Here is a 21,486-nt window from a genome sequence, read left to right on the forward strand (position 1 = left end):
CATAATGTAATGCACTGAGAAACATTATGTAACATTTTTTTTTCGTTTTATGTTTTGATACAAAAGTTTTGTTTTAGCAATGTAAGTTTTTTGTTGCCTGTATATAAGGATATAAATTAATAAACGTATAATTGAAAAACCAACTACATGTGTTAAAAAAATAAAATACTTCAAGTTAATTCATTCAGTAATTCAATCAATTTAATTCAAGTATGTTTTGTGTGCGTGTGTGTGTGTGTGTGTGTGTGTGTTCTTGCCTAGGTAAGTAAAAAAAAATAATAATTAAAGACCACATTAATGTTGATAACCCTAATATTACGTTTTTAAAAATGCTTGTTATTTCTTGGTATTACACTGATCACCATGCTAGCCACCACAACAATTATAATCACCATGATTTAAAAAACACATCACAGTAACCAAGTCAACTAAACTAAACATGACTAAATACCAAGTGCTTAATAATCTGTTAGAAGGCTAATCAAAACTTATATAGCATGAAGATAGAGCAAAAGTCTGCGTGGAACAGCGCTCGTATCCGTCAAACAATGTAGATAGGAAGAATCTTTTTTCGAAGGCGTATAAATAACAACGAATCATCTGGGCAACTTTAATGAATGCATAATCATTCAATTCGTTAATTAAGATTTACCAAACAATTTACCAAAAAATTGTTTTGAAGTCGTAATTGCACGTGCAAGTGCGATATTTATAATTTCTAATAATTTGCAAATACAATACTGTTTGAGAAACTCTGTTCATTTATTTTATATGCATTTTTTGTTTTATATGCACATGTAGCTCAGTGAAATGCCGCAACGTGCCAAGTGCCATAAGCAATATTTTTAAATGATTTTCAATGCATTATATTGGCTTATTCATATAACTGAAAACATTCTGACGCAATACCTAATTATTAACTATTTATTAATTGGATGACTGAAAAGAGTGCAAACGGATATTTGACAATTTCAATTTTTTCCCCTTCCTTAATTGAAATGAGACATGGGATCAGCGACACCACTGAACCAACTTCGATTCAAGACTTCCTATTTGTCAGTGCACAATTGGGACCGCACGTCACTTTCATATTGGCTGAGTGTTAGCCAATCGGTGTCGTCTTTATCTGAGCGCGACTCAGGGCGATTGTGACTGCAGAGGTGCAGAGCCCGGATAGGTAGGCTGATCTTGATTGACAGTCGCGCTCGCGCTCGGTAGTAGATTCAGAGCGCTGTAGCTTTGGCGCTGTCCACACGAGAGCAGGTTCTGAAACGCGCCGTGAGCTCGTGCAGTGTTTGCGAGGTAAGGACGGAGGCTCGAGCACTGCTTCTCGCCGCAGGAGCGCTCACACGGGAAGAACATCCGATGCGACGAGACAGACAAATTACACTACCGTATCAGCCATCTGAGACTTTCCGAGGATTTTTACGCACGTACTGAGTAGTGGTTCAAAACTTGATAAAGCCTGTTTTCTTCTTCAGGACATTTCTTGGACATTTTTTTCAAGTTCAAATTCTTCGCGCAATGGCTATTTTTCATTTTCTATTTAACTTTGGCAAACATTTTGATTCGGGGTTCATACCATGTACTTTTTAATCTCATATGTCCACGGTCGTATGTCTATTGTTTGGGGATCTTTGTACTGTCGGAGTTATCTGCATTTTTTTTTTCTTAAAAAGAGAGTCTGAGGGCGCGCTTTGGGCGATTAGAAGATCAAGATGCAAGGAAATCGCGTTTACGTGAAGATACGTTGAACATGAAGTAAATGTTTTGGTTTGTCAGAAACCTCACCAGGATTTTACAGATCCCTGCTAGAGACGCGCTCTGACAGTGCGAACCTCAGTCACAGTTCACGGGTCACGGTCAGTGGAGCGAGGATGTCAAGCTAGAGCTTGGAAACGAGACTTCTACATTTTTATCGAAAGCTTAAGACTGTTCGGACTAATATTAAAATGTGTACATATCGCCAGGACTTTTCTTGAAATTGAGTTTTTATGAATCCCCACTGATGTCTGAGTTGGTTCACTCTGGATGTTGGGCCGCAGAAGCAGTCGTGTGACCCTGCAGGGCTGTACCCTGACCGCCCATTTACATTTTTGTTGATTAATTAATGTTGAATCAGATAAATTGTTATTTATGAATGATCTCTTTTCCTTTACCCCGCGAGAATCACAAAAACTATTTACGTATATTCTTCTACTCTTGACCTTAGGCCTTAGGGTCTTCAGGTTCAATTGTTTATTTTCCAACCAAAGTTTCTGTGGACTTCCACACAGCTGAAACTGTTTAAGAGAAACATTTCCGAGCAGAACGGACAGAATATACATACGCACAAACCTTTAAAAGAGCAAGAAAAGGACATTATAAGCTTTTTGGTGGTTTTCACGGGAAGGCCTGTTCTACTGACCGATGGAAATCCACTGCAAACACGACCCGTTCGCAGCCATGCACAGTAAGTTCACGGTAGACTTTCACTTCAGACTAACTGCTGTTAAATGTTTGATTTCTATCAAAGTTCTCAGAATATTCTTTTTTCCCCACCTGTTCTAATATTCCTTTCAGAATTATAGAATAACTAAAATACACTCTGATTAAATCTAATGAAAGCAAAGCACTTTGTGCACTATTGCTGGTCAACTTTAAAAAGGCAGCAGTGTCTTAAATAACGGTGAAGTTTTTGCCGTTTGGGCCAATTATTTTGGGAGTTTTCTCTTGATTAAGAACCGGGCTGCTTTGTTAGAGCTTTTGCCTTCTGTTTGACAATCCCTGGGGGAAAGAGAGGGGGGAAGAGATCGCGGCCAAGGCCAGTAGCCAGCGGACACAAACTGAACTTGAACCGCAGCTGAGAATATGGCAAACAGGCTCCGTAAACTTTAAATACTTTGCTTGAGGGTGGCTGTAAACAGGCCACTTGTGAGGTTAAAAACGAAAGCTGAAGTTGCCCACTGTAGCGGAGAGATGTGTGGTCACTCAGTCGTGACATGGCGAACACCGGTGGTCCCCCAAGATACCACCGTTAAGGGCCCCTTTTCTCTTTCCCTCTCTTTAGCCTATTTCTTGTTCTTGTCGCCGCCGACGCGCAAACAACAGCTTACACACTTTAAATCATTAATGGACATTTTTAGTTTGCAAGACATACTTTAGAATTAAATGTAAAAATATTTTACATAATTATTATAAATATTTATAAACTACTTATGAAAAAATACATTCTGTGTACATGTCCTCAATTTGTAAGAAAAATAGTCTGAAAATTAAAAATCGCAATGTCTTTGTTACCAAAACCAAGAGCTGCCAATCACATATTAGCCTATGCACATTGAAAATACAATTGTGATCTCTCTCTCCCTCGCTCATTCTTCCTTTCTCTACTCATCGATGAATAAAACCTCATACACCAAGCCACCGCAAACCTCAAATATGCGCGCACCCACCCACTCGCACACGCACATCTATGTGAAATGACATCTATTGGCACGGTGAATGAAACGGTGGATTAGATGTATACACATTTCAGAAGCTAGAACGAATCACGTTTCCTCTCCGCCACAATATCTCAACACAGTCCGCGGGGTAAAACGATTACACCGAAAATGTCAAACCGTGCAAGCCTTAAGAACAGACTGTGACACGAACCTGCGAGACTTTTAGGAAAGACACAGAGAGAGGAAGAAGACTTTAGGATGTTTTAAACTCATACTTATCTTGCTCATGAATATTAATAAGACTTTGCAGGTTTTAAAAAGGTGTGATCATAAAAAGTGTGAACTACAATGTAGCCTAAGTTAACAGCTTACACACTTTAAATCATTAATGGACATTTTTAGTTTGCAAGACATACTTTAGAATTAAATGTAAAAATATTTTACATAATTATTATAAATATTTATAAACTACTTATGAAAAAATACATTCTGTGTACATGTCCTCAATTTGTAAGAAAAATAGTCTGAAAATTAAAAATCGCAATGTCTTTGTTACCAAAACCAAGAGCTGCCAATCACATATTAGCCTATGCACATTGAAAATACAATTGTGATCTCTCTCTCCCTCGCTCATTCTTCCTTTCTCTACTCATCGATGAATAAAACCTCATACACCAAGCCACCGCAAACCTCAAATATGCGCGCACCCACCCACTCGCACACGCACATCTATGTGAAATGACATCTATTGGCACGGTGAATGAAACGGTGGATTAGATGTATACACATTTCAGAAGCTAGAACGAATCACGTTTCCTCTCCGCCACAATATCTCAACACAGTCCGCGGGGTAAAACGATTACACCGAAAATGTCAAACCGTGCAAGCCTTAAGAACAGACTGTGACACGAACCTGCGAGACTTTTAGGAAAGACACAGAGAGAGGAAGAAGACTTTAGGATGTTTTAAACTCATACTTATCTTGCTCATGAATATTAATAAGACTTTGCAGGTTTTAAAAAGGTGTGATCATAAAAAGTGTGAACTACAATGTAGCCTAAGTTACTATAGGGCCTATATTTAACACTCCCTCTAATGCAGTACATTAGATGTTACAGTTGTTATTAGGCCACCGGTTAACCGGCCGTCTAAATTTGTTACAGTTTTATGCTAAATTGACATAAACGACGAATGTAGATTAATATGAAGTTTTCGAGTGATTTCAAACATTGTTTCATCTGATCTTATTTAGGCTAAATGTAAGATGCAAACCTATTTATTGTCAATAACTTAAAATAATAATAATAATTCAGTCTTACTTAGGAGTAGAGCTTTGAAGTTTATGCTAAGAAAAAAAAAAGATTTTGCTGAAATTTCTGAAAAGTGTCATTGTTCTGTTTCTGTGCTCTGAGTTTCCCTGCTTTGTTGTTTGTTGTCGCCTGCACTGAAAAAATGCTTCATTCATCCATTAAAAAAAATAAAATTAAAAAATATATTTTTTTAATGGGATGAAGGAAATTTTTTTTTCAGTGTGTTAAAAACCATCAGTATTTAAAAAATAAATAAATAATTGGTTACATGCTACGTAGATTAGACTAAATGTCTTATAAATAAATAAATAAATAAATAACCAACCAGATATTATCAATGAGGCATTAATTACTAATAGGCTATGATAGGCTACGTGATCAACTTGTATAAGATATATGGCAAAACAATAATGAATCTGTCACAAATAATATGATTTACAAAGCCTACAACAAAACCCTCTCTTTAAAACGTTTTTTTTTTTTAATCCAGCAAACCTAAACGCTTTTATTCAATGGTAGGCTACTTCTTATTTATTACTTTAATATTATGGTTGAACTTTTTTTCAATACAAGATAAAACAAAATCTTTTCATTTTTAAAATGTAACTATCTGTGATTTTATTTTCAAACGCTGCATTCTTTTCCGAAAACGTTGAATTTACCCTGCATGAATGAAGGTAGTCCCTTACTTGTTTCTTTTTTTTTTTCGTGAGTCTGTTTGTTAAAGCACGCTGATGTCACGTCGCTTTGCTGGCGTTTGGTTCGCTCTGTTTGGAGCGGTTTAATCGGAGCGGCCGATAGCGGATCGTAATGGAGCAGCGTCTCTAATCGGGTTTATTTTCTGGATGGGGGAGCATGAATGTCTTTCAGCCGCTCTTGCTATTTCTAAACGGAACCTGCCTCGAAATCAATCAAAGCTCTAGGAACACTTCGATTTATAAGCCAGCCGTATTTGCAGAAGAAACGGGAAAAAGTCTTGGTCAGATCACATCTGAATAGCTTGTTTCGTTTAATCCCTACTGCAGCCTTTTCTCTCTATGACATGCACTTATATTCAAACAAACACAATTACACACTCATACATGCTCTCATTCACACTCAAACACAAACTTGCTCTATGTATCAATTAATTGTATGCATGCTTTGTACATAGGCTAACTATTACTGTAAACCAGTGCTTATAGCTGCAGTTGACAAAGATTTTGAAATTCAAGATAAATTGATCTAAAAAGTAATTCTAAGCGATGCATTTTTTTTAGAACTTAAATAAGCCCTTCCTGAGGAAGAAACATTTTAAGTTTCAACTCAGTTTGTTGTATTTCACTGTTTCTTTTGTAGTGTGGGTATATAGTAGCCTACGTTTTAATTTAAACAGGAGATTAAGCAAAACTGTCTTTATTTTACAAATAATTATTAATTTAGCAGATGCTTTTATCCAAAGCGACTTACAAATGAGGAATATGTTTGCACACCTAATTTTAAATGTACATCTTTAAAAATCAATTTAGCTAGTTGACTCCATGACTTCATCACTTTGCTCAAGGGTATTCAAATAATAAACTGTAACTGAAAGACACATAAGGAGAAAAGAAAAGAAAAAAGGAAACTAAAACATTAATAGAAAGGAAAAAGAAAAGGAGGTCAAATGAAACAGAAAACAAAATGCGTTAAAAGAAATCTAACAGGTCAAATCTCTCACTAAAGGATTTTTTAAATATGGAAATGCTGTTTTTTTTCTGCATATTGCCTTGAGAAAATGAAAAAGACATGTAGCTGGGTTTTAATTTTCTGTTGGCTGAACTTATGTATTTAGTGATGGGCACACAAGGCCAGTTAGGTCTGTTTAATATTGCCTTCTCGGATGTATTTAAGATCCATTACCCTGTAGCTTGGATTAACAGACACCCCCCAGTTCTTTTGTGTGTGTGTAAATGTGTGTTTGTGTGTTCCCCTTCTGAAGCAATCAGTATGTTAATATGACAGATTGACTGGATTACCACGTAGACTTCTGCACTGAAATTATGATAAAATACTGAATTCTAATGAATATATACAGTACAAGAATGAAAGAAAATTGGTATCCAAAAGTCTAAGCCCACCAGGGAGGTCCATCCCACCACCCACTGTGCAAAAAAGACACACAACAACAATTACAGACAGATAGACACAAATTGACAGACAGACAGAAATACTAACTTGGGTGAGGAGGTCATGTGCAGTTCTCTAGGTGACCACCAGGGGTGATATGATAAAGAGGAGAGGAAGAGACTGCATAATCATAACCTTCAGGTCAAAGACACACACACACACACACACACACACACACACATACTTGTATTTGTGGTTTACGGGGACTCTCCATAGGCGTAATGGTTTTTATACTGTACAAACTGTATTTTCTATTGCCCTACACCAACCCTACACCTAAACCTACCCCTCACAGACAGCTGCTGGCAACTTTTGAATGTCATAAAACACTGTTTTGTATGTTTTTTTAAGCCTTTTGTTTTACAGGGACACAGGAAGTGTCCTCATAAACCATGTTTACGTTGTAGTACCCATGTCATTATACACATTTGTGCCCTCATAAACCATATATACCTGTACACACACACACACACACACACACACCAGGATGGGACAGCAACGCTTTTTGCCCACCATATGTCAGCTTCTGTATTTAAGGAAGATATGATTTGCTCAGTTTCCCTTTTATTACTGTTTGTGTCTGCAGGGCATGGAGGGGTGAATCAGCTGGGTGGGGTGTTTGTAAACGGGCGGCCCTTGCCTGACGTGGTGAGGCAGAGGATAGTAGAGTTGGCCCATCAGGGCGTACGTCCGTGTGACATCTCCCGCCAGCTCCGGGTCAGCCACGGCTGCGTCAGCAAGATACTGGGCAGGTGAGTTCTGCTTATTGTAAAGAAAAGTGAAGAAGCCTTTTGTGTTAACATCACTAGCAAAAAAGTACCAAAGTACAAAGTACTAATGTACTTTGCATGTAACGTAAGAACAATTGTAATACCATGGTACATGCAGTATATAGTTACCATGTAGTACAACTATACTTTTTTGTGTGGTTTCTATTACTTCCATATACTCATGCTGTATATATTACATTTGAAACATTGAGAAGTGCGGTACCATTCAAAGGTTTTGGGTCAAAATTTATATTTTTATTTATTCAGGACAAATTAAATTGACAGTAAGTACCTTTATAAAGTTACAAAAATTCAGTTTCAAATAAATTCTATTCTATTGAACTTTTATTCATCAAAGAACTATATTATAAATAAAATATAAAATAAATTATATTACTATAATATAAAATATTGAGCAGCACAACTGTTTTCAACATTGATAATACTAAGAAATTCAGCTTTGCCATCACAGGAAAAATATACATTTTAGAATATATGCAAAAAAAAAACAAAACAAAACAAAAAAAAAATATATATATATAATTTTTAAAAAATTAAATTGTAGTAATATTTCAAAATATTGGAGACTTCTTTGAAAAACATTAAAATGTTAGTGTAGCTGTTTTTTTTAAAATTACTTTATGCAGCTCACTTCTCAAGCTGTAAACAAATAGATTAACATGAGCTGTGTATTATAATAAAGAGCGAATGAGTCTTGCAGCTATTAGCGAACATGTTAGATATGCTGGACCTCTCATATCTCATTATAGAGGTCGAATGACAGTTTCTTGAAATATTATATGATTATTTCATATAACAATGTACTGGCAATGTAAAGTTGGCTAAATGTGTTTGTAGTCTACGCTATCAGACACCACGGATTAGTTCCCACACACAGAGTTTGCCTAGCCCCAGACTGAAAAGGATGTTGAATAGAGAATCTCTATTGCCTGTGCTATTTTATCCAGAACTAGGCTTAATCTTTGCCTGGGAAACCAGCTTAATGTCTTCTATTGCATTCAAACAGTGGGGCCAGTATGTGTGTTTGGAGTCTTGCCTTTAAATGCTTTCCAACCCTCCTTCCGTGCTTTCATCAAGTCAACTTTTACTTAATCCATAATAAATATCAATTTCTGAAATATCCATACACTGATGAATGCTGTCTGTTCGCTTGATATTCCCTCTGTCGTCGGGTGAACCTGAGGCTGACTCAGCGCTTCCTTTCAAAGAAGACACGTTGAAATTCAAAAATTCTCAAATCTCGCACTGAAGCCAAAGTCAAAGCGCCGTCTTTTCTTTCTGTCTTTCTGGGACAAAAAAGAAAAGATTCATCACATTTTACATTTGCATCAAAATGACACTGGCACCATACGTCTCCCGAGGCGGGAGGGATGGCTGGAAGGACAGAGAGAGAGAGAGAGGGAGAGAGAGAGGAGGAAAGAGAGAAGGAGAGGGAGGAAGGGGTTAAGGGGGAGGACAGAATTTGAATGGATAAAGGTGTGGATTAGTGCTAGAGCCTTTAGCTATATCAAAAAAATGTGTTTCCCATTGTTCTCCTTTGCCTCAACCCTCTTCCCCCAGCCCTGGTCCAACTCACTCAACCGTTACTGCGGCGCTCGGTGCGTGTGTTTGTGTGTGTGCGGTAATATCTTCCCTCCCTCTTACTGCTCAGGCAGAAAACACACTAATATGTGGGCTGCAAGTGAGGTTTGAGTAAATAATGCGTATGACTAACTCTGCTCTCTTGTTAATGAGGGAATTTTCTGCACACTCATTTTGGTGAGCTTTTCATGGCTGTGCTGTGTGAGCTGTGCTTTTGGTTTATGTTTGTGTGTTGGACCTTAACTAAACTAAAGCAGTTAGACACATGAGATGAAGCGGGGCACCTAAAACCCCCTTAACCTTGGCAAAAAGCTCTATAATGCCCAACATGGCTTGTTGCTTGATAAAACACCAGCAAGAACAATATATGAGACATCAGTGTTCAGTAAATGTGTTCATATTAATAATCTAAGATAGCATTAATTTATTAACATTATTACAATTTCCAATACATTTTCTTTCAGTTAATAAGCATATTGATATGATTAATAATACCATGTATCAATACTATCTTAATATACACTACCATTCAAAAGTTTTGGGTCAATAAGATTTTTTTTTTTATTTGTAAGAAATTAATACTTTTATTGAACAAGGATACAATAAATGTGTAAAAAAAAAATTGCTGTTCTTTTAAACATTCTGTTCATCAAAGAATCCCAAAAAAGCACTATACAGTTTTCACAAAAATATTAAACAGCACAACTGTTTTGAACAATGATAATAATAAATGTTTCTTGAGTACCTAATCAGCATATTAGAATAATTATTAATTCATATTAATTATTTAAAATAATTACTCCACCAAATTGCCTCATTTTCAATATATTTTAGAGTTTTTAAAAAATTGATTATTATTACAAATTTATTAAAAGGAATAATATATAATAATAGTATTTTTTTAATATTAATAACTAACGATTATTCCACCATGACCATTTGCTTAAATATACAGTGGGTACGGAAAGTATTCAGACCCCCTTAAATTTTTCACTCTTTGTTATATTGCAGCCATTTGCTAAAATCATTTAAGTTAATTTTTTTTCCTCATTAATGTATTTACACTTGCCATGTATCTTAATTCAGCATTAATACAGAATGTGTGGTCACAGGTGTGCTGTTATCTGCATGGCTTTAAAGCATCTCATCCATTCAGAATTTAGACCAGACCCTGTTTTATAATTCCTGTGTGTATGCCTCACATATAAGGTTTGATAGTGCTCATCTGTGGCTGAACAGACTGATAATTTTTGCACGTTTGTGAAAGGTATGTGTTGTTCTCTGTGTCTGTGTTACTAGTAACCAACTGTGCACTGACTGCAAGACAGGCATACAACGCTGGATTAGCATATATTCTAACTCTCTGTTTATCTTGCCTGGTGATATACAGCTCTCTATCTGTCTGCTCCACAGGTATTATGAGACAGGCAGCATCAGACCAGGGGTGATCGGAGGCTCCAAACCAAAGGTTGCTACACCCAAAGTCGTAGACAAAATCGCTGATTACAAACGCCAAAACCCCACCATGTTTGCCTGGGAGATCCGAGACAGACTGCTGGCAGACAGAGTGTGTGACAATGACAGCGTGCCCAGCGTCAGCTCAATCAACAGGTGTGTGTGCACTGTAAAAATCATCCATTTAACTTGACACAAACATTTCTGTCTATTTGATCAGTCGATTTCATTATCAGTAATTTAATCCACGTTGTTTTTCTTAAAATAAGGGGATAAAACATAATATTTTAAAGATGTTATTGGGTTGAAATAGTTTAAAGTGTGTTTTCTGAAATGTGTCTGTGGTATTGCTTCACTTTGCTAATATGAATAAAGTGTATTGTACACTACTGTTTGAGGTCAGTAAGATTTTTTTTTATTATTATTAATGCTTTTATCGAGCATGGGATGCATTAAATTGAACAAAAGTGACAGAAAAGCCATTTATGACATTTTATTAAAAAATCTATTTCAAATAAATGTTCTATTAGTCAAACAATCCTGAACAAATGTATCACAGTTTCCACAAAAATATTAAGCAGCACAACTGTTTTCAACATGGATGTTTCATCATATTAACATGATTTCTGAAGAATCATGTGACACTGAAGACTGGAGAAATGTCTGCTGAAAATTCAGATATGCCATCACAGGAATAAATTACATTTTAAAATATATTACAGGTGCATCTCAATAAATTAGAATGTCGTGGAAAAGTTCATTTATTTCAGTAATTCAACTCAAATTGTGAAACTCGTAAAACACTTATTTGAAATTGTAATAATATTTTAAATATTAATGTTTTAACTCTATTTTTGACCAAATAAATTCAGTCTTGGTGAGCATAAGAGACTTAAGACATAAGAGATTTAAAAAAAAATTTAATACATTTAAAAATGTATTACCTCCCCCAAACTTTCGAATGGTACTGTATACAGTATATGTGCAAACCACTAAATTTTTGAGAACAAGGTGATCAGTAGATTAGAAAAGTGATAGAGCAATGCATGGAGAAGAGATAGAAAGAATGCAGGGAGAGAGAAATAGATAAAGGAAAACAACGGGACTGAGTCAGTGGCGTAAAAAGAAACACATATTCATGAGCAGTGTCCAGCTCACTGGTTCAACAGCATGTGTACAATGACAACCTTTCTCAGAGAGCGAGAGCAAGAGAGAAAGAAACAGAGAGAGAGAGAGAGGGAGAGAGAGAGAGAGAGACGAGGAGGAGAGGGGAAAGGTGCTTTGCTTGAGCAGCCATGCAGGAAGTTTGAGACTCTGCTGCCATGTCAGCCTGCATGAGCCACTTCTCACACACACACGCACACACACACACGCATGCACGCACGCACGCATGCACGCACGCACGCACACACTTCACATGTTTGCATACTTATATTAAAGCATATACAGTATCACAGCGCCTTGCATGGTAAACCTTAAACACATGGTAATGTCTGTTTGCTCCTACTTTGCTGCAGGATCATTCGCACTAAAGTCCAGCAACCACCTGGCCAATCAGGAGCTGTCTCTGTCCATAACTTAGGTAAGAGTCAACTTCACATATACTTTTGTCATATTTCAAACTACTCAAAATACAGAACTTTAGTTCTAGGTGGGAATATAGGGAGTAACTTATTTGGATAAAAAAAAAAAATAGAAATGTAGCTTCTGGAAAAAAAGGTGTTGTCGTACACATCCCATTCAAATGTTTGGGGTCAGTAATTTATTAATTAATTTATTTAAGAAATTAATACTTTTATTCAACAAGGACGTATTATATTGATCATAAGTGACAGTAAAGATATTTATAATGTTACAAAAGTTTAAATTTTAACTTTCTATTCGTCAAAGCGTTCATTATTCTATTTATCTATTCATCCATTTTATTCAAGGATTCTTTGATAAAATTAATCATGGTTTCTACATGCAGCTCAACTTTTTCAACATTTATAAAACTCTGAAATGTTTCTTGAGCACCAAATCAACATATTAGAATACTTTCTAAAGGATCATGTCAGGCTGAAGATTGGATAAATATATTAAAAATATATTAAAATATATCAAGTAATATATTAAAATACAAACAAATATTTTAAACTTTTTTTGTATTTCTGATCAAATAAATTATCAAATCTAAGCAGTTTGAGACATTGTTGAAGCACATATGAGATCATTTGAGATCTCAGGAGAAAGTAAAAAGTAAAAAAGTAAAAAGTTAAAGAAGTACTCATTTGCTCTCCATTTAATTTATTTGCTGATGGTTTCAACATACCAGTTACCTTATAACACTTACGCAGGCAGGGCTGTCTCTCTTATACAGTGAGGGGAACTGAGATTTGATATTTTTAAACATTTACTGTACTGTATTTCAATCTATCTTCCCTATCTTTAATATTTGATTAAAACCTTGAATCTATACGGTTGTTCTGACACTCAAATGACCCCAAAAACCAAAGGGGAATCTTCAAAAATGGTCTGAGATCAGTTTTAGAGGAAAACTCCCGTTGGCAGTTAATAAAGTATTGAACTGCGCTTGTCTCACTGTCAGTAATCTTCATAATCGCACACCTCCACTTAATCTAAATTAATTTCACACGCACAACGCTTGCCAGTTCTCCGTCTCCTTCAGATTATGATGATAAATAGTTCTCATACTCAGGCGGAAAATTGAAATTTAGGGATTTTGAATATAAAGCGTTCGCTTCGGGTTTCCATTCCTCGACGCAAGGAGAAAAAAAGTGTGAAAGAATAAGAGATTCAGATAATTGAAACGATAAATCAAGAGTAAAAAAATGGAGGGATATGCATTCATTACATTTTCCACCTGGTTAGCAAACGAGAGCGGCGGGTGAGCAGAGGCGTTTATCTTTTCTCCGAGCGATTTGTTTTTCTTGTTTCCCACCTTCTCCATTTTAGCAGAGTCTGTTGGGATGTGGGATTAGCCTCATCCCTACACCTTAGTGTCCCCTTGGGGCCACTGTACTGTCACTCAGGCTGTACGTCAGCTGACAGGAAGTGAGATAAAGAGGAGAGAGAGGGAATGAAAGGTTGACAGAGAGAAGACTTTGTGGCCTCGTCCCCTACCGCCAAGACCTCACAGACAGCCAGACATCTCGAAAAGCTGTTAGCTTGTTAGCGTCTTATCCTTGGGCGGCAGCACGTTACCAAAATTGAGTGACAGCAGGTTTTGGTGAAAGGTCTTTGGCAGGAAAAACGCCAGGCCAAGAACCATGAAAGGAAAAACAAAACTCAAGAACATACTACACATAAACAAATGGCATTGGCCTGGAAGCTTTAAGCGAGCAAAAGCTAGAATCACAGAAAACCCAATACAATCAATATTAGGAGACATTTGCACAGCTACATATTTTCTTAGTCCATGCATTACCTGGAAATTGAACCGATGACTAAAATGGACTAAAATAGGGAAGACAACTACTGCAAAAAAAAAAAAAATCTGGAAAAGAAAGCTTTAATAAAGGCATAGTTGACACAAATATTATAATTATATTATTACTTACTCAGGGTGTTGTTTTTCCAAATCTGCGTGACTTATTTCTTCTTTGAAACATTGGCTTCCATTGTATTTCCCAAGTCAATGGGATCCGAAACTATCCCTTTAAGTATTTTGGCCTAACAGTTTATTATTATTTTTTATAAAGAAAAAAAATTAATCACAAAACTGCCTCACATCTTTGTAATATTTTCCAAATCAAAGTTATGTTGTGCATCCAAAAAAGTCATGTGGTACAACCATCATGCAGACAAAAAAAACTTAAAACAAGAAATTATATCATAGAAATGACCCCCGCAGAACATCAGGAATGTGTGTTAAGGTTTAGGCAAGATTAGTTTGAGTTGTAAAATGCTATTAATTAATTAGTTAGTTAATCATAATATTTATACATGATATTTAGCTTAGAAAAATATTTAAAATATGTAAAAACTTAATTAAAAATATTTAAAAACTGTATAATTGGCCAAAGTGATGGTCCTTTCAGTGCAATGAGCAGCAATAATGGTGTCCGCCATGTTCATGTATGCTTTAGGACACTTCTGCTATTCATTACCTCTCTGTAACTTTCTAGCCTCTACAGTGGCAGTGACCCAGGTATCTGCTGTAACCAGTGATGCTGCAGGCTCCTCCTACTCCATCAGTGGAATTCTGGGAATTAGCTCACCCGCCGACGCAAACAAACGAAAGAGAGATGAAAGTAAGTCCATATGCGTGCTTTGTTTTCGGGAACTGAAAAAGCCTAGTTTATTTGAACATTTAATTCTACACCAAATTCACTCTAAACTTGACCTAAAGTATTATTAATGCTGTTGCACAACAAAGGGAATTTATTTAATGCAGGAAATTTAGTAACTACCAGCAATTACAGAACAAAAATTCAATTACATCCTGAATTAAACCTTCTTTCTTTCGTTCTTTATTTCATTCCTATGCACAACATCATTTTAATGCACTCACACACATGCACACAAGCACAGAGAGCACAGATGGAAGTTGCTGAACATTGACAGATGCATCAGAGTAGGAGGGGGATTGGTCACCGCTGGCACGTCTTAGATGAACATCTCTATCCAGGGGAGGCACAGCATGTGCATGTGGACGCGCACGCATGTGTGTTTGCACACATGTGTCTATTAAAAAGCCATTGCTTGGCAGACCCCTGCAGTACATGAGGGAACTCCAGATGTCACCCACATACACTCACACACAGTATGACTTAAACCAGACATCAACAATAGAAGATTCCTTTCTATTTGCTGCCCAGGGTTATTTCAGATGAATCTAAAACTGAAACTAAAATTAAAACCATAAAAAAGTCATTGCTTGAAATAAAATAAACATTAGCAATAAATAAAATAAAAAACAATAAAATAAACTTTCAACTTTTTCAGAAATGTTCAGCTAGTTGCCAACAGTTCTCTTTTTAATTTGATGCACTAAAGTTTAATTTGATGTTCTAATATAACTAAAACGGAAAAACTGAAAAAACTGACATATATAACCCCCCCCCAAAACTAAATATAAACTAAACTAAAAATGACAAAAACACACAACAAAACTACTAAAACTTTAACTAAATTCATATTTATAAACTGAAAATTTACGGTATTAGCTGTGGTTGCTAGAACCCTACTGTAAAAATTATGGTAGCAACATTTTAGGCTTAAAAGGATTGAACTTAAATTTGCAGTAAAGACAAAACTGTAAAAAATTCATTAACTAGTATAATGTTAATATGAGATCTTGTTACTCTGTTTTGTACCTGTAAAATATACTGATAGCCACTATAATAATATAAGCTGTAAAAGAGACAGATGTTGAATTAGATAGCCCTTCCACAAGCTGAGTTATATAGTAATAAACAGAATGTGCAGTTTCATGAGTGCTATGCATGAAATACAAAACACCATCATGATAACACACTACACTAAAACAATGTAATAAACATTAATAAGCAACATAAAATGTAACTCAAAACTCAAATGTAGATAATTGTTATCCGAAATTAACAAGAAACAAATGTTTAAACAAAATACCATCAAATGTAAATTCTCTTGAATGGAATATCAGTTAATCTTTTTTTTACTGTAAATTATAATGACTTAATTTTAAAAAAAAAATTCCCAAAGTCTGTATGTTTAACAGTATTTTACTGTAAAATTACTTAAAATGTCCTGTTAAAACTATTACAGTATATAGTAAGGGAACTTGCTGTTGAAAGGTTGGCAGGATAGCATTTTTAGAGTCTTTTATAGTTTTTACAGTGTATATTGTATTTAATATAATACAATAATACTCCAGGTAAAATTAACAACATGCATAGACTATAGATGCAATGAAACATAAGTGTATATGCTAACTACTGGCTTAGCTGAACACACACACACACACACATCAACGTTCATCCAAGCTCCAATTAGGCAGACGTCTGCCACTTTAATTAATGCAACACATCACATCCAGCAGGGAGGGAGGGGCGACTAAATGAATTTGTGTGTTTAATTGACATGGTGAAACTGCGGGTGGTCAGTGCTGTGATGTTTTGCAGTATGTGAGTGTCAGTGCGCTCGCAGCGAGGGACATTCTCATGGGTTTGCTGAAGGCATAAAGTAACATGAGCGATAGTTTTGGCAGCTAGTAGCCTATACTGCTTGCAAATTTTAAAAGCATAAGGCACGGTAAGGAGTGTGCAGACTGTGCATGCTTTCGTGAGCATGAGAAAGAAAAAAATCGGTTTTCTGCACCGCTTCAGCAGAATTACAGCAAAAGAAATCATCTTTCATCTGAGTCATTCTGAGTTTTCCATTTGTATCGCATGTTAAACAATTACAAGACATGTACCCTGAATAAGACAAGAAGTCTCGATTGAGATGCGACCTGCATACAAAATATGCATATAACGCAACTAGTGCACCAGTGAATCAAAAACATACAGTGCGATCAGCGTAAGTGATTCCTGAAACATACACTGGGAACAAAACTATGGGATCAGACTGATTCCTGCAATGAGTGATGCTTATAAGCCCATTCTTTGTAGTGAAAACATACAGCACATCCAATATTGACCAATTCTGGAAACAAATGATGCTTATGAGCCGGTTCTTCTTAGTGAATCAAAAACATACAGTGGGACCAGTGCAGACAGATTCCTGCAAAGAATGAGTCTTATGACTTTTTTTTTTGTGAATTAAAAATATACAGCATGACCAGTATAGACCACTTCCTTATGAAATTGTTCTTTTCACAAAATTCAAAACATACAGTGCAACCAGTGTACACTGATTCAAATCAAATCAAATCAAATCAGTCTAATTGGTCGGTTCTTTTGTGAATCAGAAACATACAGGGCAGCCAGGGTAGACCAGTTCATGCAACAAATGACTTTTATGAGCTGTTTTTAAATGAATCAAAAACATACAGTGCAACCTACTGATTCCTACAATGAATAAGTCTTAGGAGCTGGTTCTTTTTAGTGAATCAAAAACATACAGCACAACCAGTGTAGCTCAAATCTGAAAATGAATGACTTGTAAACCAGTTACTCATTGCCATCATTGGCAAAGGGAGAATTTCTTCCATGTGTATTTAAATACAATTGAAATATGCCCAAATTAATTTCAATTAAACTGTAACTTGTGAATCAGAATCGAATGGGAAAATTTGTATCGAAACCCAGTCCTAAGAAAGTGAGAAATTAAATCAAGACATTTTCCATATACTTCAATAAATTGCGTCTATGTAATACTAGGAATTTCTATGCTTAGTGGTAATGCTTTCAAAAAAGAGAGGGAGGCAAAAAGCATGTTTAGTGAAGCAAGACACTATGATTTCCAGCTGCTCACAAGCAGGAAAGGAAGTAACAGAGGGTTTGGACGGCTTGGTGTGTGTGTGTGTGTGTTGTGTATATGTGTTTGGGGAAAGCCCACTGATGCCCTTTGACCCAGGGGAAGTGATCTGAAAGAGAGAACTTGACTTGTGGGGCCTCTAGAACAGAAGCATTGTGTCTGCCCATTCTCTCTGAACGGAGGAGGAATGGACGAGGGGAGGAGTGGAGGAAAGGAGAAATAGAATAAAGAAAGACAGGAGGCCCGTGGTATGGGGCAGAGGGGTCGGACAATGTTCTCTTTGCCCCCTGAAACAATAAAGAAACCTTTCTTTAAGGTAACGGCTTCAAAACATGAAAAACTGAAAAATATTGAAAAAATATACACATTTGTAGTTAATCTGTTAAATTTAACAAATCACACCTAGATGTTTGCATCCACAGTGGACATCATCAGGACAGACGTGGTTTTCTCTACTGTTTAATATGTTCACTTCTTGTCCAGTTTCATTTCAGTCATTTTTATCTCGTTCATTCTGTGGAATATTCTGAATGGAAGATAGAGGAAATGTTTAATAAGGTGGGGGGATTGTGAAAGAGAGGGGGAGCGAGAGAGAGAGGGAGGATAGGGGATAGATGATAACAGTGGGATTTGTTAAAGGTTGGTTTCCCCCTTTCAGAGGCTCATACTTTGATCTGTCAAGGTTGACACACACACTCTCTCTCTCTCACACACACACACACACACACACACACACACACACACACACACACACACACTCTCTCTCTCTCTCTCTCTGTGTATCAAGTGCGCAAGGAATCTACAGAGCAGTTTTCTCTGCCCCCAAAAAACCTTCAACCTCATCCCTGAGAGAAAGAGAGAGGAAGACGGAAAGAGACAGAGGGGGCACAACGGTGATCTCATTGTTGCTATTGTCTCTGCTTTTGAACCAAGGAAGATGCCTCTCCTCCGTTCTCCTTCTGTGTGTGTGTGTGTGTGTGTGTGAATAGTGGGGTTAACCCTGAATGCAGCTGGGCTGTATTGAGTCTGGTTACAGAGAGTGGTTCCCTATAGCAGGTTCAGAGGCTGAAAGACAAAAGGCCAGAGAAACACCGGCCAACTGAATACCTAAGACCAATGAGTCTGTTTGTGTGTGTGTGTGTGTGTGTTTTTTTTTAGGGGGTTGGAAACTTGAGGAAGGTTGGTTAAACGTGATGCTGGTATGGTGTGTTTGTTTAAATTTGGTGAAACTAGCTTTATTGGTGACCTCTCTTCTTTCTGTCTCTCTTTTGCTCTGATATGGCTGAGTGGGCTTCCAGATCTGTCTGAAATTGCATTTCACACACGGTGGCTGACACTGTGAAACAGTTACACACATAAAACACACATAAAACACACACAAAACACACACACACACACACACACACACACAAACAGTCACAGATAAACACGCATCTGTGTAATAATAACGACTGGAAAAAAGTCCATAACATTGTTTTGACGCTCGATGGCTGTGTTTTCGTAAGGTCAAGTGATCCCAGAAGGATATAGATGTTTGAGGACATATGAAGCAGTAGTTTAAGTGGAAACATTAGGAATTTTGGGAATGTTCATTCTTAAGGTATATGGTCACATTTACTGTTAGTCATTTCAATAGGAATCCATCAAATGTAAGTTTAGTTTGAGGGTGAAAGATTTCTCAATGCAGATTTCGCAGGGGGTTCAAGCTGGTCGCTCTGATTTGCCAGTTGGTTAGAAAGTGGCTTCTGTGTAAGCTGTGCTTCATATATTGCAACCCTATAGACTTTTTTGCTTGCAAAATATTGTGAAACTGGTTAACTGAAACCTGGAAGGAAATGTTAGAATTTTGTTAGGATTTTGAAATATAATATAATATAATATAATATAATATAATTAAAATGCTTCACTATAGGTCAGTAATTAAAAAACAAACAAATTTGTACCATTGACCATGTGAACTCCTTACAAAAGGTCAGATTTTCTTCTGCTGAGCACAAGATGCTCTTAGGATCATTTTCAAATCATGTTAGATAACATAACATCAACATGATCACACTTGTGTGATTCATGCTGCTGTCTTCGAAAGAAAAGGGGGACAAACCAATTATAAAGAAATTCTGAATTTCATGTGAATTAAATTTTTGAGTTAATCATATAATTTGTCATAAAACAAGTGTTGTATTAAATTAGAAAAATGCAAAATGAATGCATTTTCACTAGCGGTCTCAGATAGCGGTCCCCTGCTGATGCATAAACAACCATGCACACAAACACTCCAGATTGTGGCAGTTTACAAACTGCCTTTTTTAAAAACCAAGATATGTGTACTGATGCACAGTTTCAGACATCTTTTGTGTGTGTGTGTGCTGTTGGTGGACAGTCTTTGAGAAGAGTGGAAAGCAATAAACCTGCTGAAATGGTGCCATCTCACAGACATGATTGATCAATTGAATTCTATCAGACACACTGACCGCTGGGATTAAGAGGGTCAAAACAAACAAGATCATACACTCTCTGTGTGTTCTCTGTGTGTGTGTGAGAGAAAGAGACAGAGCGAGAGAGAGCATTTAAGCTTTGTTGAGGTAAGTCCTGGCATTGAGGTGTATTAGAGACACATGGGACTTGCACGGCATCAAGGAGCCGGAGACAAGAAGATCTTTCTTTTAAATAACCACAGATGGCAGTAAACTGGATCTGAATTCACATTCAAATGGATCGATTTCTGTGTTCAAATGAAGGAGGAAAAGGGAATGTTTGGATAGTTGCTTTGTCTGCCTGTCATTTTATCCCTCTATCCCTCCATATCTCTCTTTCTCTCTCTCTCTTGTCTTGTGGGGATTGCTCTGGCCTCTGACTCTAACTCCCTAGAATAACCTCTCAGAGGCATTTTGAAGAAATGAATTGGCTCTATATCAGGGATTTTCGTTTCTATTCTTCTTTTTTCATCCCTCTCTCTCTCTCTCTCTCTCTCCCTGTAATCATTTGAGGGCTGTAGCTTTCTCAGCTCTTATAATTGTCTCTTCAGAAACTCAACAGCCCAGTAATAACTGACTCACGTGCTGCCTTAACACTCACTCAGAGAGGAGGACGCAAGTCCAAGAATCTATGTTTGTGTGCCTGTATGTGTGCTTGAGTCCCTGTATGATAGTTTCCAGAAAAGTTCAAGTACTTACCCTTATGATCATAATGACAAAGAGAAATAATTCACTATTATTATTTATGTTTTTACAGAATGTAATTAGAACCATTAGAACCTCTACTAGTCAGGCCCCGCAAGAGTAGCATTTCCAAATTTGAGGTAGAATTCATAAAACAGTAGGTACCTGAATGACTTACTAATTCTGGCGAGATTCTGAGGTGTACATTCAGAGTATT

At 36.6% G+C, this 21,486-nt stretch overlaps 1 protein-coding gene across 1 annotated transcript; it reads left to right on the forward strand.

Annotated features, from left to right (window-relative positions):
• The first annotated feature begins 2,392 nt into the window (after positions 1 to 2,392).
• On the forward strand, positions 2,393 to 21,162 carry LOC107709433 (paired box protein Pax-5-like). The gene is made up of 6 exons (XM_016513908.1): positions 2,393 to 2,452; positions 7,470 to 7,635; positions 10,669 to 10,866; positions 12,228 to 12,292; positions 14,838 to 14,963; positions 21,137 to 21,162. The coding sequence occupies exons 1-6, from the start codon at positions 2,410 to 2,412 to the stop codon at positions 21,160 to 21,162; spliced, it is 624 nt and encodes a 207-aa protein (XP_016369394.1). The 5' UTR covers positions 2,393 to 2,409.
• The last annotated feature ends 324 nt before the right edge of the window (positions 21,163 to 21,486 follow it).

This window comes from Sinocyclocheilus rhinocerous, unplaced genomic scaffold (genome assembly GCF_001515625.1).
Source record: "Sinocyclocheilus rhinocerous isolate Xijiao unplaced genomic scaffold, SAMN03320098_v1.1 scaffold1648, whole genome shotgun sequence".
NCBI lineage: Eukaryota > Metazoa > Chordata > Actinopteri > Cypriniformes > Cyprinidae > Sinocyclocheilus > Sinocyclocheilus rhinocerous.